The 17,463-nt window shown below is 39.0% G+C and overlaps 1 protein-coding gene across 2 annotated transcripts; it reads right to left on the bottom strand.

Moving 5' to 3' along the window:
* Positions 1 to 225: 225 nt before the first annotated feature.
* Positions 226 to 16,930, bottom strand: LOC100749633 (probable chitinase 10). Of its 2 annotated transcripts, XM_012383167.3 has the most exons (29): positions 16,414 to 16,930; positions 13,452 to 13,773; positions 12,962 to 13,212; positions 12,550 to 12,603; positions 11,840 to 12,456; positions 11,573 to 11,758; positions 11,350 to 11,494; positions 10,858 to 11,217; positions 10,167 to 10,657; positions 9,875 to 10,103; positions 9,626 to 9,814; positions 9,229 to 9,538; positions 8,911 to 9,149; positions 7,829 to 8,175; positions 7,421 to 7,750; positions 7,081 to 7,249; positions 6,793 to 7,004; positions 6,330 to 6,666; positions 5,663 to 6,067; positions 5,260 to 5,562; positions 4,979 to 5,190; positions 4,615 to 4,893; positions 4,210 to 4,395; positions 3,818 to 4,106; positions 3,382 to 3,737; positions 2,823 to 3,251; positions 2,112 to 2,588; positions 1,759 to 1,884; positions 226 to 1,647 (listed from the first exon to the last, which is right to left on the bottom strand). In XM_012383167.3, the coding sequence occupies exons 2-29, from the start codon at positions 13,769 to 13,771 to the stop codon at positions 1,489 to 1,491; spliced, it is 8,007 nt and encodes a 2,668-aa protein (XP_012238590.1). In that variant the 5' UTR covers positions 13,772 to 13,773; positions 16,414 to 16,930; the 3' UTR covers positions 226 to 1,488. The 2 variants fall into 2 exon arrangements, with proteins under 2 accessions (XP_012238590.1, XP_024221913.1); XM_024366145.2 differs by having other exon boundaries at positions 9,626 to 10,103.
* Positions 16,931 to 17,463: the final 533 nt, after the last annotated feature.

The raw sequence follows: 17,463 nt of genomic DNA on the forward strand, positions 1-17,463 counted from the left end.
AATTCTGCGAGAAAATCTTCACTTTCAACGAGCTAATTGGTCAGAATTTTGCCTTGATAATTGGCCGTTGCTATCTGTCATTTGAGGAAGTATCTTTGTGAAGCAGAATTTCAGTATTACAATGTATTTCTTTCATTTCTATTGTCCTGAGTCAAGAAAGCCATTTCTTTTTATATAGATGAATTTAAAACTTCGTTATCTCGGGTTGGGTATAGAATACTACTGTTTCATTCTATGTCTTTATTCATTCCACATTAAGATAGGATTATCGCTGTAAATTATTTCTCGCTAACTGACTAGACTAAGTCTCAGCCAGTTAACAAGCCAATATTCCATATAAAACAAACTTTTCAGCAGAATCTGAATCAAAGTCAAATCAGAGTCAAGCTATAAAAATCTTTGCCAGAATGAAACTCGTTAATTACTCATTTCTCTCATCTTTCGGGATAAATAATTCATTCGTATAATCTTATGCTTTGTTCTTTATCTTATACTGATAACTTATACAAATTTTATGAAAATTGCGTGTATTTATTATACATACATGTATATATAATGTATAATACATAGTGCATACATGCAATTCCGAGTTTGATTAAAATTGTCTTCCCGAGGAACGTACTGGCAATTTCATGTTCTCTACTTTTGCGCGTGAAAGAAAATTCTATGCACGTCACTCGGAAGAGTTTTTCAGATAATTTAGGTCTCTTTCATACGACGATGCATGTATGATGGATATATTCATTATGGAAGCGTTCACACGATTCTATAATGAATGCTGTATAATCGGTATCTATCGTACACGTATTATATACGTGTATCGCCGTATGAAATAAGGCTAACAATTTTTGTTTGTTTATATGCGATTACTTATCTATCGTTTCATTAATGTTTCTTATTTTATTTCAAACATAAAGTTCAAGCGTTAAACGCAACATACGTAATCGATTTTTTAATTACAATGAATCGGATTATTATATGATATTTATCTCCCGATTCATCGTATGTAATGCCCCATTACATCAATAACGAGTTAATTAATTCACTAAAGAAAAAAAAGAGTACAAACGTTGGATAGAAGAAAAATTATTCTTTTTTTTTATCAATGTAATGTTCTTATCCGTAGATAGATTTAAAGCAGATGATCTAATCGCTATCACTCGTTACAGAGATATGTACTACTATACCATGAGACGGAGAATAAGGCGAATCAGAAAGTGCTATGATAGAATCCTGTTTGATCCTATACAATCACATTGTTGGCAATTGTAACGCGATACAAGAATCAAGGTAAACGCTGTTCTCTTCTTTTTTCTCTAAATTGTATTGTTCTTCCTGAGACATTACGTTTGTGAATTCTTGCCGTACAGTACTTATGCTGGCTGATACGGTCGATCCGAGATTTATGGTCATCCGTGAAAGTGGAACGCAACGTCAATGAATTGTCATCCGTGAATTACTCGCGTGTTTGTCTAAAGTACGTGTATCTCAAGTACAATCCATTCTGAGATTACGTTCTCCTCTAAGTCCTTGACTAAGCGCTGTTGTTAAAGGATATTTTCCACAGCCACAAAGATTTGTGAAGTCATCTACGTCTAATGACCATATCAAGGCGCCACCAAGATTTAAATCTCTTATGAATTTCGTCTGGAAGAAGACAAGTGAACATCTATGTATTTAGACGATAAGAGTACAACGTTACAACGCAAATATTCTCGTGCATCATTCTTGCGTCAATGATTCATAGACGTTAGTTACCTTTTGCGCTATACTGGATATATCTTCATAGCTGACCCATTGGTCACCTCTGGTAGCATACGGTCCACTCAGATTCTTCGAATCCTTGATTACGGACCAATCTCTGTTTTTTACGTTGTTACATATCTGAGAAAATGTTTATTAAAGGAGAGAACATTCGGCTTAACCTCCGGATATAAAAATAAATTAATGTTGCAATCCATGTAAACACGAGAAAATAGGAAAGTTTTCCATAGATAAATCAAATTCGATTGCAATAGCAATTTAAATCAAACACTTACCGCTTACTTATGTTATTTAACTATTTATCATGCAAATATGATTAATCTGTCGAATAATAAATTCATACATACCTCGTAATAAGCGAGCATTCCGGCTGATTTGGTGAAGTCTCCTGGATGACCGGGCCCGGAGACTTGTGCGTTAAGGCCTGGTGTTCCTTTTCCTTGCAATTTTCTCGATAACGTAAAGCTTTGCCCATATGCTGGTATTCCCATTATCAGTTTATTCGATGGCACACCTTGTTCCAGCCAATGGATTATTGTAAAGTTCACGTTCAAGTATTTGGTCTGCTCATCCAGATTACGATAAAGCGGGGCTACGTGACCAGTTTTGTCCTCCCAATAGCCATGATAGTCGTAAGTCATAACATTTATCCAATCGAGGTATTTGATTAATGCTGGAACGTCGTAAGCTACGTCGATGACTTCTTTGCTAGCAGAAACACCAGTGGAAAGGAGCAATCCTTTAGGTTTGAAAGTTATGCTTAGTTCCTTTAGCAGGGCTGCAAAAGCTTCCCTATCACTTGATGGTCCACGATTGCAATCAACCTAGAAAATGGCTCGTTAATTTATATAGAGATAAAGATAAAGCAAAATATGATTAATAATGGCAGAAGAATTTTATAATCTATAAGAATACGAGTGAATCATGAACGACTCACGATAATATAAAACGTAATATAAGCGTAGCTACTTATTTATTTGTAGCTTTTTATTTTTTATTTTTTTATGTGAATTTGAAATGTTTAACTCATTTTTGCATCTCTATGTACTTTTTCGTACCTGCCAGCATACTGGATACTCCCAAAGGAAGTCAAGACCATCAAATCCGCGACTCTGAATATAAAGAGCAGCGTGGCGCGCAAATCTTTTCCGTTCCACCGAATTGTGCGCCAATTCGCTGTACTTATTATCCGTAGATTCATCCCAGCCACCCAAACCAAGCAAAACCTTCAGTCCAGTTTTGCTTTTAATATCAGCTATTTTACTAAGAAATTCCTTCTGTCCAGCAGCCTGTGGATTTTGTATAGTTAATCGTTCCGGATCCAACTTCGCGAGACCGTAAACTATATGAGTACACAAATCTAGATCAATGTCCTCTGGTAGGAATTGTCCTACCCCAGGCCGCTTTCGCGCCCAGTTCATTACATAACAAATCATTTTCTTCTTGTTATTCTCCTGGTCAGAGATTAATGGCAATAACTCGTTCGACTGCAAATTAAAAAGCGAAATTATGCCACTATGCAGCTTAATTTCGGAAGAAAGAGGAGAGTCTCATGCAAAACACGACCTTAATGAAACATTGATTCACCAAGGCCCTTTAAGATTGTAAAACTCTTACTTGTCGCTGAGAATCCTGGCATTTGGTGTTCTCAGGCCAGTCGCAACGATTCTCGTTCCAATACAGACCAGGAGGACAAGAGTGTTCAGTAAGCTTTCCAAAATTACATAAGAAGTATTTAGAGCAATCTTTCTTATGGGGAACAAAAACACGACCGCCGCAGTCGTCTGGTGAACCACCTATTATCGGCGGCTCAGCTTCTATTTCAATAGTATCATCGATATCAGAATCCGGATCCGCGGTTGTAGACGTTGGTGGCAAGTACGTTGGTTTAGTAGAAGTAGTAGGTTCCCAACTTGGTCGTTCAGTAGTCGTAGATTCCATCATGGATTCTCCAGCGTCAATCGTGAGAAATTCTGTTTTTAAAATATTATTACATTTATTTCCATCTTTTGGATATATCTATAAACGAATGTTCATCTTCCAGAATATTTACCATTCGTTACTGGACACAATGGACCTTTGGGATAATTTCTTAGAACCCTGTTCATGGTTCTGAGAAGCGGGCTAGGCTCACAGCCGCATCTGTTCTTGAAGTCGTCCAAATCGAGAGCCCACACCATGCCGCCGCCCAAATCAAGATCCTTTATTAATTCCGCCTTCAGTTTAATTTGTCTGGTATCGTCAAAGCTGACCCATTGATCACCTTTATACGCGTAGGGACCGATACGTCGTTGTTTGTCTTGGATCACGGTCCAACCCTTCTTTAATGTCCTTTCGCATATCTATGATTATTTAAGACCGTGATATTATATGAATATTTATTAAAAGAAAGAGAGAGAGAGAGAGAGAGAGAAAAATAAGAAATTAGGAAAGTAGAATACCTACTTCGTAATAAGACAGGAAACCTCTGGCTCTTGTTGCTTCGCCGGCTTCACCGCCGCCATAAGTCGGTGCATTTAATCCTCTCTCACTTCTTTCTGCCAAGGAGAAGGACTGACCGTACAGTGGTGCTCCCATTACAAGCTTTTTCGCTGGTGCACCTTTCTCCATCCAATAATGAATTGAAAAGTTCTATACGATTATTAAAATAATATTTTTAAAAAATGATATGCAGACGTTCAGAATATTTTATAAAAATTATATGTAATTTTTTTGTATAAAAAGCATGGATAAGAATTTTCCGTTTTTATTACAGTTCGTTTCTTAAGAAATTAGTAAGATTCAGATGTAAACAGATTTATCGATATACATATTCATCGTTAATGGTTTTAAGTTCTGACGTGCACTTACCGCGTTAAAAGTTGGCTCCCAGTCATTGGGCAGTCGATACAGTGGCGCCACGTGACCGGTTTTCTTGTCCCATTGACCATGATAGTCATACGTCATTACAGATATCCAGTCTAAGTATTTCGCCAAGCTTGGTACGTCATAGCCTGTGTCAATGACTCGTTTGCTCGGAGAAACCGCGGCGGATAACAGTAAACTTCTTGGTTTGAATTGTTCGCTCAACTCCTTCACTAAACTAGCGAATCCTTCTTTGTCTGTAGCTGGACCTTTTTTACAATCGACCTAAAATTTATTTATCGACATATCACTTTTTACTAATCGAATAATCAGATCGAAGATTATAAACGAATAAACGCGAGTTTATTACCTGCCAGCATACTGGATACTCCCAATCTAGATCCAAGCCTTGAAACTCGTATTTTTCGATAAATTGGATCACATTAGTGACGAATCTTTGTCTAGCCGATGGTGAATTCACCAAACGACTGTATTTGTTACCTGCTGAATCATTCCATCCTCCAATAGCCATTAATACCTTTATTCCCTTCGATTTTAAAGCCGCGACCCTTTCGTAGAACTCTAGAAATGATAATACAATGATACACGGAGAAAAAGGAAAAATTGTATGCAATGTATCTCGATATTTACTGTTGTCTATATCAGCCCACGAATCGTGTGGTTTAATCGTCAACTGCGATCCATCGAGTACTGCGAAACCGTACAGAACATGAGTACAGAGATCAGGGTCTATATCTTCTGGCAAGAACTTTCCTCCTTCTTGACGATACCAGGCCCAATTTGTAAAGTAACAAATCATTTTGAATTTATCGTCAGGTTGCAGTTGATCCCTCGACGTTGAAGATGGTACGGGTGTCTTAACAGTGGTGGGTGCTACCGTGGGCGCCATCGGACCTTGATCCAAATCATCCACTGTAATCGATGGCTTCTCAACTATGAAAGAAACCCAAAATAAAAAAAAAAATATATATATAAACCTAAAACTGAAGACAAAGATGAACAGCTAAAAATTAATTGAATAAAAATGAATTACGTTCTTCATCTTTGTTGGGAGGACTAGCTAAAACTTTTTGAAGAGTATGCATCAACGGATGCGGTCCTTCGCCGCAGCGTCCCCGGAAATCATCGAGATCCAACGCCCACACCATTCCACCACCAAGACCCATGTCTCTAACATACTCGGCTTTCCGTCGAATCATGTCAGCGTCGTCGAAGCTCACCCACTGAGTGCCCTTATATGCATAGGGACCCATTCTGTGTCCTGAGTCTTGAACGACGTTCCATCCACGGTTCCGAATCCTATCGCAAATCTCGTAATAAGACAAGAATCCCGCAGCTCTAGTAAATTCACCGGCTTGTCCAGCACTAGCTGGCACATTTAATCCTGTACCTGCGTTGCGGTCGTTTATGGAGAACGACTGTCCGTACAATGGCATTCCTGTTATTGGGATAAGTCAGTTAGGTGAATATTTAATTCGTATTTTTATAATTAGGCTGCGAATTTTTATGGCATTTATAAGAAATTTAAAAGTGCGAGATTGCACATAATATACGAAGATATAGATAATATCGAAAGTAAAGTACCCTTTATAATATTTAGTGGTTGAAATATAATACGATCGATATAAACAAAAATATAAAATTGTATAAAAATCCGCAGTCTACGTATAATATAAGATTGTAAAATAAGAAATAAATACCCATAACGATGTTTCTACGAGGAGCTCCCTTAGCGATCCAATAATTGATGGAATAATTTGCGTTGAAGTAATAATAGTCATCATCGGGATGGTAATAGAGCGGCGCTACGTGGCCAGTTTTCTTGTCCCATTGACCATGGAAATCGTAAGTCATCACTGCAATCCAATCCAAATATTTAGCGAGTGCTGGAACATCGTAGCCTTTGTCGATCACTTGCTTGCTCGGCGAAACCGCCGAACTGAGTAATAATCCTCTGGGTCTCAATTCGTTGCTCAGTTCTTTAAGCAAATCTGCGAAGCCTTGTTTATCTGAAGATGGACCTTTATTGCAGTCAACCTAAGATAAATGTAATGTTCAGTGATTTTTATATACGTATGTAAGGAGTTAGAATATTTATGTATATTTTATACGATATACATTATGCATGTTCGTGTATATCTATCAACGTTGATATGCACGTACTTGCCAGCAAACTGGGTATTCCCAATCCAAGTCAAGCCCATCGAAATCGTATTTTTCCAGGAATTGGATTGCTTGTTCAACGAACCGTTTCCTAGCAGTAGGATTATTCACTAGACGACTGTATTTGTCTCCAGCTGAATCGTTCCAACCTCCCAGAGCGAGAGATACTTTCAATCCACGTTTCTTGTACGCGACTACGCGTTCGTAGAAATCTGCTCGACATAGATTTACATTTATATGTACACTCCGCGTTTGACAATGTCAATATGTTTTTAACAAATGACTTACGATTGTCGTAATCCGCCCAGGAGTCGTGAGCCTTGATGATTAGGTCTGAATAATCCAAAACAGCAAATCCGTAAACGATATGGGTACAGAGAGTGTGATCGATATGTTCAGGAAGATAACGACCGACCCCTCTTCGATACCAGGCCCAATTCGTGAAGTAACACACGATCTAACACAATGAAGAAATAAATGATCAGACGCAAAATATCCAAAGTACAGTACTTGTTGTAATATTTAATAGGAGAAAGAAATTTCTGCCTAGGTGCTATTCTTCCTGTCGTATTTATAAAAATATGAATTTGCATAACTGTCAGCAGTTTAATTACGATAATGATCTTACTTTGTAATGGCCAGACAATGGAGAAACTTTGTCAGCATCTATCACGGCTGATGGCAAGGTGGTCGTAGCTTGAGTGGTGCTTGCTACCCAAGGCTTTTCAGTACTCGTTGGATGATTAATTGGCTTATCGCTAGGTGTGTTGGGATCTTGATTATCTGTCGATACAGAGTTATCTTGACAATTAGCTCTAGATGGCCAGTCGCATATTCGAGTTCTCTCGTTAAAGTGCAATCCTGGAGCGCAACGGAATACTTCGTAGCGACCCCATAAACATGCTTGGAAGCTCTCACAATCTCCTGGAACGCCAGTGTAACTATCAGGCGTACACGACTAGAAGAAAACAGTAAAAAATAACTACGTGACTTGTAATTTCAATGATATTAATAATTTTAATAATAGTTTACTTACATTTGACTTGGTACCTCCTGCGACCAACGAGGCTGTTTTCTTCGGCTTCTCGATGCAAGGATTCTTGAAAGCCCAGTCGCACATGCCCTTCTCCTTGTTCCAGTTCAATCCCGGTCCACATTGTTGAGAAATTAAATTTCCATTCACGCAGATATGAAAACCTGTGCAGGAATCTGGATAAGAGTAATATTCCCCGTGTACACAATTTTTTGGCGGCTTTCCGGTCGAAGTTTCCATAATTGGTCTTTGGGTGATAGGTTTGGACGAAGAAGGTATGAACGACGTAGTTGGTTTTTTCGTAGTGGTGGTTCTCATGGTGGTCCATGATGGTTTTTGAGTCACAGAACCTATTTTAAACAGAAGTACAAGATGTTAAAATTTACCACAAAGTACTTTTAGAATTAGTCATTTCTTTGTTTTATGTTTATGAACGTATTTATACCAGACGGTCGCGAAATTTTGTACACTTGCATCAAAGTGGGGTTTACTGAGATTAGAACGAGAATTATGCGATTAACGTAAATCATCTTTCGACCAGACTACGAGAAGAAAGACACGAACAGTGCAGAACTCTCGCTGACACTGAGCGTCGCATACGAATCGAATTGATTACAAAGGGAAGATACTCGCCTGGAGGCGGCGATTGCAAAACTAGCAGAAAGATGTATGCAGAAATGAAGATGTTTACTGATATTTCACGGGGATAAACAGGTTTGCGTCGTTCCTAATGAACCGATGCGTCTGTCGATGACAACGTCTCAAGAAGTTACGTAGAAGGATACATCGTATAATTATCAGAGAACATTGATAATAGAGTAAGTTGAATCTTTTATATGTAACATAATATGCATTTTTTAAACAGTCAATATTGCCAGCTTTAAAAAATACAAACCAATTGACCATGGAATAAAGTATTTGATTGACAAGAAATATATTCATCGTTCAAATATCAGAAAATTTTAATGTCATTAGGCATACCTTTACGCAAGAAGTTATTCTGGTAGCTAAGCTTCTTTCGCTTTATCGAATAGAATAGCTTTATTTGATGAATAAATGCATACGATAAGAATGGGGAAACTGACCTGTCTCTGCTTGACATTTCGCCGCAGCTGGCCAATCGCAAATGCGTCGTCTCGCGTCCCAGTGCAATCCTGGTGCGCATTGTTCGCGTTGCAATTCACCAAGCACGCATCTAAAGTAGTTGTTGCAGTTATCAGGATCCGGCACGTATTCTCCTACCATACACGGCTTGTCTGGTTTTGAGGAGTCTGTTGGTTTCTCTGTACCTTGCGTGGCTTCCGTTGTTAATTGCTCCGGTGCTCTACAATTTTTTTATGGTAAAATGTATAATAAAAAGTACATACTTATTAATTATAAATAATATATTTAGTATGTAGTACTTGGTTGAAGTCCATGTTGAAGAAGCAGTGCTAGTTGATTGAGTCCACCAGACCGTGGTACTACTTTTAGTCGTTGACTCCGGTCGTTTGCTTGGTTTCCAAGTCCAAGTGGGCCAAGTAGTAGTTGTGTGATGATTGCCTGTACTCGGTTTTTCAGTCCACATTGGCCACGCGGTTGGCTTTGCCATTGGCGTCGTTGGTCGATGAGTGTCTCCCACTGCGTCACTGTGAGTCGTCAACGTTGGAGGTTGTGGTGTAACTGGTTCTGGTGGCCGTCCGCATCCTTCGGAAGCTTTATTCTTTAAACGACCTACAATTTAACATACACGCGTCTACTTTTCTGGTACTCGAGGTTTGTATTTCGATTTCAAGATGATTCGTGAATCAACCAAATCACCTAGTGCACGATTTATGCTCTTCAATAGTGGGAAGGATTCCGAACAACAGCGATTTAAAAAGTCGTCCAAGTCCACTGTCCATAGTGTTGCACCCCCATAACCACGTTTCAAAATGTATTCTCCTTTGGCGAAAACGCTCTCCTGATTGTCGTAACCTACCCACTGGTCTCTGCGGTACGCACTTGGCCCTGAAATGGAACATTTTGGGTCAAAAGATAGATATTTTCTTCCTCCTTTTGGCTTTCTACCTAATCCTGTCTGCCAGCCCTTGTTCTTGATTCTGTCGCAAACTTCGTAATAGGCCAGCATCCCAGGTTGTTTGGTAAATTCTCCAGCAGTTCCAGGTCCAGTGGCAGGATCTCCAAGATTTGTTAAATTCTCGCTAGACAGTCGATAAGCTTGTCCGTATAAAGGTATGCCTACCAAAAGTTTCGATTTGTCCGCTCCAAGGTTTATCAAGTACTCCATCGTGGAATTCTAAGAAAAATTTGATAATAAATTCTTCTTGTTTCACAGAATGTACTTTGTTGCAAAACTTACGACATTGTAGTATGGATTGATGTCGTCGGTATTTCCAAATAAGGGCGACAAGTGACCCGTTTTTGCCTCCCAAGCACCGTGATAATCATACGTCATCACTGACATGAAATCCACCATTTCCGAAATTTCACGGACTTCGTAGGCTCTGTCGATCACTTCTTTATAACCTGAGAATGCTACGGCTAACGTAAGCCTCGGTTCCTCTTCATCGAATCCTTTTCTCAGTTCCTGGATTAATTTGGTGAAATTGGGCTTGTCGGAATCGGGTCCCTTTCTGCAATTACTTTGCCAACATTTTGGATAGTTCCATTCGAAGGATAGGCCGTCGAAGTTGTGCTTCTTCAAGAAGTTTATCGTAGCTGCAACGAATTTGCGACGTGCAACGCTACTGCTTATCAAACGAGAGTATTTGTCACCAGTGCTGTCTGTCCAGCCTCCGATGGCTAAGAGCACTTTTGATCCTTTCGTCTTTGTCACTCGCTCGTATAAATCTGAAAATATTTATTTTTTATTTAAGAAAGATAAAGAATTGAACTCGTCTTACTCAAAGCAAGCAAAATGATTGATTTGCAATTCTTTATAAAAATTATATGTATAAATACGAAATAGTTCTTTGCTAGAATTTCTTACGTAAAACCTTATCATTCTGATTCCTTTTAATATCGATATTAATATGATTTAATCTAATTACTGTGTTCTATGTCGATCCAAGGATCTAACGGTTGGATGAGCAACGTGTCTGGATTCAATCCAGCGAACGCATAGATTATATCGGTGCATAGACGGGAGTCTAATCGTTCTGGAGCGAACAGTCCATCTCCTTTACGGTAGAGCGACCACGAAGTTATGTAGCAGACTACACGGGGACCCTTCTTCGGAGAAATCTCTAAATTTTGGAAAGCTTGCGTTTCCCTTATCTCAGTCTGGTAATGATTTCCTTGCATTTTATCGAATTGTACTGGTTTACAAATGTTCGAATTCGCTTTTACGCAACGGCCATTAATGGAATCGAAGAATCTTCCTGGTCCGCACTGACCTCGATATCGCACTCCTATGTCCATACGAATTTTACATTTAAAAATTACATTTTTACATTTACAAAAATTACATTTAAAAATTTACATTTTAAAATTAACAAACAATTTTCTGAGAAAAGAATTATAAAACGAATGGATTCGTTTACCATTGTGACAGGAGTAGAATCCTGAGCAATTTTCTGGGTCACTAGATAGACCATCGGTAGAACATTCGTTCAGTTCTACCTCATCGTACAAGCCTATCGATTCGGTTGCAGCGTTCAACATAGGCCACGAATTACCGCAAATGCCCTGAAAATATATATTAAATACGTCGTATAATAATATTCACGTGTTTTAATCGTGCAATAAAAATAGCATGATATTAACTTGAAAATCGTCCAAATCAAGAGACCATAAGGAAACTCCACCGAGTCTGACTGATCTAACGTAAGCCACTTTGATTTTCACCGACAATGGATCCTCGTAACCAACCCACTGGTCACCGCGTTTTATGTACGGTCCTTCCTCGTCTCTTCCAGAGGTCCACAATCCATCTTCCAATTTCTCACAGATCTACAGATAATAATAAGAAAGTGCAAAAAGATATAGCTTATAGTAGTCTTTTTTAGGTAAGTTACAGCTATTAATAATTACTTCGTAGTAAGCCATTCTTCCATTTTTCTGCTTGGTATAAACATCTTCAATCCCCGGCCCGATAATAGGTGCACCAGTGTCGGTAAAATTTCCAAATTTTAAAGTATATCCTTGTCCAAATACAGGTAAGCCAAGAACAATTTTCGATCGGTGCTCTGTCGGGATTTGATCGATCCATTTATTCATCGCTCGAGCAACATACTTCAATGGTGCGGGATGAAGAGCCAATTTTTCTCTTCTGAACGCAGGATTGTCTCTCCAAGCTTTCAGAAGAACTAAATCGGCTGCAGAAGTGATTTGCCGATCCACCGGATCGTCTGGCTTTTGAACGACCGCGAGAATGTATTCTCGATCAGCGAAAAGTTTCTTAATCGTTCTCAACAAGAGTTTCAGGTCATCGATGCGATCTGGCGAACCATCCCAATCGATTTCGACGCCGTCGAAGTCATGCGCTTCGAGAAAACTTAAGATGGATTTTCCAAATTTTTCACAGTGCAGGGTGCAATGGTTCTTGGTCACTTCAGAGAACAGTTTCCCCCGATTTGGGGCCGTGATCGAGACGAGCACTCGCAATGCTGGATCCCTCGATCGATGTCCCGTTACTGCCTTATATCCACCTATTCGAATCGATGGAATAAATTAACGGGACTCGTGATTTCAACTATATATTCGTTCTTTACTCGCGAATTAACGAAGTTTGATCACTTTACCCTTGATCTCGTCATATTCGCGGTCCCTTGAGACGACAACCAGCTCCTCTGGATCTGAAAATAGGAAGATTATTCGCTGTTTACTCGTTCTACCATTAATAGCGCTGTGTTAATTAGTTATAAATATGCATTGATTACTAAATAGTAATATTACATATCTATAATAGCTACAAAAAGCGTTTCCTTTATCAGGATCTATATTTCACTTTTATCGTCATTACGTTTCTGCAGTCGTATAAAAGTATTACCGAATCATACGAAATTTAATATATTTAGACCTAATTAATTGGCGTGTAAATGCTATAATAAATAGATATTATGTATTATGAATAAATATATGTATACATCGTTACTATAATTTACAAGTAAATAGTATTGCTTTATTAATTGTCTTAGTCAAAAGATGAAATACCTAAAGTGGCAGCAATATAAATGAGATGGCTGCATCGATGGTCCGGCACGGATTGGGGAAACAAAGAGAACGGCTCTATCCTGTGAACCGCGCTGGAGTCCAAATGGCATACCACTTTTGGATTAATGATTTGCTCGGTCCTTGTTAAAGTTGGCGGTGCCAATGGCTCGATCCAGATGGACTCGTGATCGAAATTACCGAAGAAAGGAGCTTCCCGATGTTCCACGGCGTCCCTTAAAGGTACTCGTCCCCTAAACCGGTATTAATCATCCTTTGTTAATTATCCAATGGACAAACAGTTAATCGAATACATCGAATAAGCCCATCAGCAGCTTCAATTTGCAACTTCGACGAGCAATCGTCGATAAATTAATCATGGAATGGCAAGTACAAGGTGAATGCCGATTCTTTGCAAATGAAATTCCATATCGAGGAAGAACGCGCTTATGAAACAAGATATGTAACGTGTATTTTTTATGGCAATACTAACTGCGAGGAATCTTGTAGAGGTAGACTGACGACTTGAAAGCCGATCTTGTTTGCGGGCAACGCTTCGACCGCGTCACGCAGAGGAAATCTCTCCGATCCGTATTCAGCATGGCTGATGGAAGGATCCATCAACGGGTTCTCGATCATCGGAGGACCTTCGACGGCGCCTCGTTGAAACGAAGGCAGACTGATGATTTCAGCATCTGCTTCTCTTTCGATAGGATCCAATGGGGGTGGTTGTAATACGTCAGGAATAGATTTTAAATAGGATGGTCCTGAGGCCGCTGAGGCCACGAGGAGCAGGATCAGCCAAGGAATCATCGCTGAAAGGAAAAAAAGTGACGAATACGATATCTTCCTAGCTGCTGGCATACGATCGTAGCTTTTAAAACTGTACAGTAGAATTGCATACGCTGGAACGAAATTGTAGTTGTTTGTTGTTCGATTAACTGAATCTTTTCTGAAAAATAATAAGTAAAATTGGAAAAGCTCTCGATACGCGAACTCCGATTATTATATAAACTGTCTTGCAACAAATTCGGATAAATGGAACTCTGCTGCAACCGGTAGTTATAGATATGATATTATTAATTTTCGAATTCCTATCTTAGTGACTTAGTCGTTAACCGTGTACGTTTGTGTCAAGCAACTCTAGTTTCTTTTTAACAGAAGACAACCATCAATTGTAAAAGTATTCGCGCGGAGAGGTACAAGCTTGGTTTGAATGATCGACGGATAAATTAGCAACGACATCGATTAAACTTGACAACGTATCTGACAAGTACAAAACGTGGTAATTAACGAGTAGAGATACTTTACGCGTGAATTATCGGGTGCTAAATGCAGGCTAGGCGATTTATCCAGACGCAGTTTTACAACGTACGTATCTACATGTTGATCGGTAAACCTGTCCTGCGTTCAAGACACTGAAAAATAATATAGAACGAAATGTGCTCCGCATTATAAGGGCTCTGACTGCTGCGATAATTGCTCTTCGGCGAGCTCAGTCGATCACGGTACGTTGAAAAACGACCATTCTTCAAGCGCTAATATATACGATATCCTTAAAGGGCATCTTTCTTGGCTTTCTGGAATGCTAACGAGCTCGGAATGGAAGTTTTTATATAAAACTATATATAATCGTACATACTTAGATATCTGATAATTAATAGCGAAGTATATCGTAAGTCTTGAAGATTCCACACGAATATGAAAAAGTCCATTTCTCTTGATTTTTTTTTACTTTTATGTCATTTTAGTGGCTAGAAAAGGAGTACTTTAATATGAAATAGTCGAAGAAAGGAATAATCCCATAGATTCGAAGATATAAGTGGTAGACTTACAATATCTTGTGAGAAACGAATAATGTTAGTTGAATTTAATTAATATCGGCCTGTGTAATTAATGTTATCGATATATTCAAGATAAAAACACGTATTCAGTTCTAGATCGAATGCGAAGATAGTTGCGATACGAAGACGTTTGTGGAATCTCTCTTCTATCAAAGACAAGAAATACGATTTGTCGTGCTTTTCTGTGGTTCGCACGTTTAACGTTTAAAATCGCCACGGCGAAACGTAATGAGAAGTATACTTTTCTATTAGTAAATTTCACACGAGTCCACTTTATCTTCGTCGCCGAGTAAATTTAATATTTCTTTTGCAGAAGAATCCTTAGAAGGAAGAAAACGAATAAACGTGAAATTTTTCATGGAATTTAATCTAGACAGTAACCTTGATATTCGTGTACTTTTACTTAAACCAGCTTGCTTGATAACTGCATGACGAATCGTCGGACATGGGGGACACGCGTATAACAATATGAACCGCAAAATCGAAATTTATGCGAACACCGTGCGCTGATTCACTCGAGGACAAAGACACGCGCCGCTACGTGAATCTTCACGATGGTGTTTAGTCATTAAAAATGCGACGCTCGTAGGTGGAAGCGACCGCAAGGAGGACAATGTTTGCTAGCCAGTCTTCAACTACCACTCTTCCGATACAACAAATATCAATGACAATACCTTCGATGACAAGCCATTTATCGTACATTTCAGCGGTCTCGTATTCTTTTACGCACTTTACAACTGAACAACTTTACAACTGAACTCGAACAGATTCGCAACATTTTCAAGAATTCGTTGGTTTCTAACACGGGTTTAGACGAGATAAAAATTGTAAAATATAATATCGAACGATACTAAAAATCTATATATATAAGTCAGTTGATCGATGTTTAACGAGAATCAAATTGCTTTACAACTGAACAACTTTACAACTGAATTCGACCAGATTCGCAACACTTTCAAGAATTCGTTGGTTTCTAATACGGGTTTAGACGAGATAAAAATTGTAAAATATAATATCGAACGATACTAAAAATCTATATATATAAGTCAGTCGATCGACGTTTAACTAGAATCAAATTGCTTTACAACTGAACAACTTTACAACTGAATTCGACCAGAATCGCAACATTTTCAAGAATTCGTTGGTTTCTAATACGGGTTTAGACGAGATAAAAATTGTAAAATATAATATCGAACGATACTAAAAATCTATATATATATATAAGTCAATCGATGGATGTTTAACGAGAATCAAACTGCTTTAATGACTACTTAATAGACCGAATATTACATCGTCTTCTTTTTTTTAGTTTATCACCGAGAAGCGCGTTCCAGTGGTAGTAAATTATGGTCGCACGCATATAGAGATGTAATTTTCTGCGGATAATAACGGACCCGTGTAAATTACAGGGAAGACGCAAACCCGTGAAATTTACATTCCGAAAGCAACGTGTCTCGAAAACTCGACAACCGCGACCTAGAACATCGATCATTTTCTTCGTCGCGAGAAAAGAACCATATTTTTATCTGATAAAAAATATACATCTCGTAATCACGTTATAACGTATATCTAATAAGAATCAAAGAAATTTAATCAAGAAAACGGACGAACCTTGGCGTAAGCGAGTAACAAAGGGACGTTGTGCAGCAGAAGATGTCCAGGTTGTGGCCGCTCTACGAACTGGCCGATCCGAAGAAGCGTGAATGGCAGCCGATTCTACTGCACTGACCGATGATGATTGAGAAGCCGTGACCGGGCCCCTCCGGACAACTACTCCGTCAGGTCGTTCGCGATGAATTTTTCAAAGCGCACCACCCGCTTCGCGGGGAGGGCTAACTTGCATGAATCTGGTATTCTGAACGCGCGGGGACGCCCATATATACCTACTCCATCGCCTAGGGACCCCGCGGCTCCCGCACCCTACGCGGAGACCCTGTCTCCGACGTCCTTGACCACGAAGAACATGACAGTGTACGTACACCAATTCTGAACGCGGCGCGATACGCCTTGTCTCGAAGCAACGACACACCGTGCAGCGATTTTGTGTGCGTGATCCTGCACCTTAACTTGCATCTCCACGGTTTCGTAGCTTCTAATCTCGATATATATGACTTTATCTTTCCCCGCCACATACGTATAGCCATTTTCGTTTCTCCTTTAACCCTTATCTCGTGCAATAGTTTCGTGAAACGAATCCGATTAGCAGCAAAGCCTTTTTCGATGATGCTTTATCGAATGAAACGAATGCTTCAAGTCTCTCATTAGAACTCGGATATAGGTTGTTTTAAAAAGATACGCGTGTATACCGTAATTTACCGTTTTCTTTTTCTATTTAATTATTATTCGTCGTATACAAGGGAAACTCAATGATAATGTTACGATGTACGTGTATTTTGAAATTAACACGACTCGATCTAATACTCTAACTAAATACATAATATTACATGGAAAGAATCGACTTTAACGAACGATGGTCAACAAGTATTATCTTCGTAATTTTCCATCCTTAGTCCTGGAAATTCTTCTTTGGTATTCTTTTAACTAAATTATTTTGGCTTCTGACGCTGTCGAAGTAGATATGCGATATACATGCTACTCTTGACAATTTCGCATATCGCTTTACCACTGCGATAGAACTGTTCACGCCGGAAATTCGAATTG

This window comes from Bombus impatiens, unplaced genomic scaffold (genome assembly GCF_000188095.3).
Source record: "Bombus impatiens unplaced genomic scaffold, BIMP_2.2 scf_0203, whole genome shotgun sequence".
In the NCBI taxonomy this organism is placed as follows: domain Eukaryota; kingdom Metazoa; phylum Arthropoda; class Insecta; order Hymenoptera; family Apidae; genus Bombus; species Bombus impatiens.

What these genes read in the sequence shown, in the direction of transcription:
- LOC100749633 (XM_024366145.2), bottom strand. Translation starts at nt 13,771, where the DNA reads ATGATTCCTTGGCTGATCCTGCTCCTCGTGGCCTCAGCGGCCTCAGGA. An exon ending in GAGCATAAATCGTGCACTAG is followed by an intron (nt 9,539 to 9,625) that starts GTGATTTGGTTG and finishes GTTAAATTGTAG; the next exon opens with GTCGTTTAAAGAATAAAGCT. An exon ending in GGGAGCCAACTTTTAACGCG is followed by an intron (nt 4,396 to 4,614) that starts GTAAGTGCACGT and finishes ATAATCGTATAG; the next exon opens with AACTTTTCAATTCATTATTG.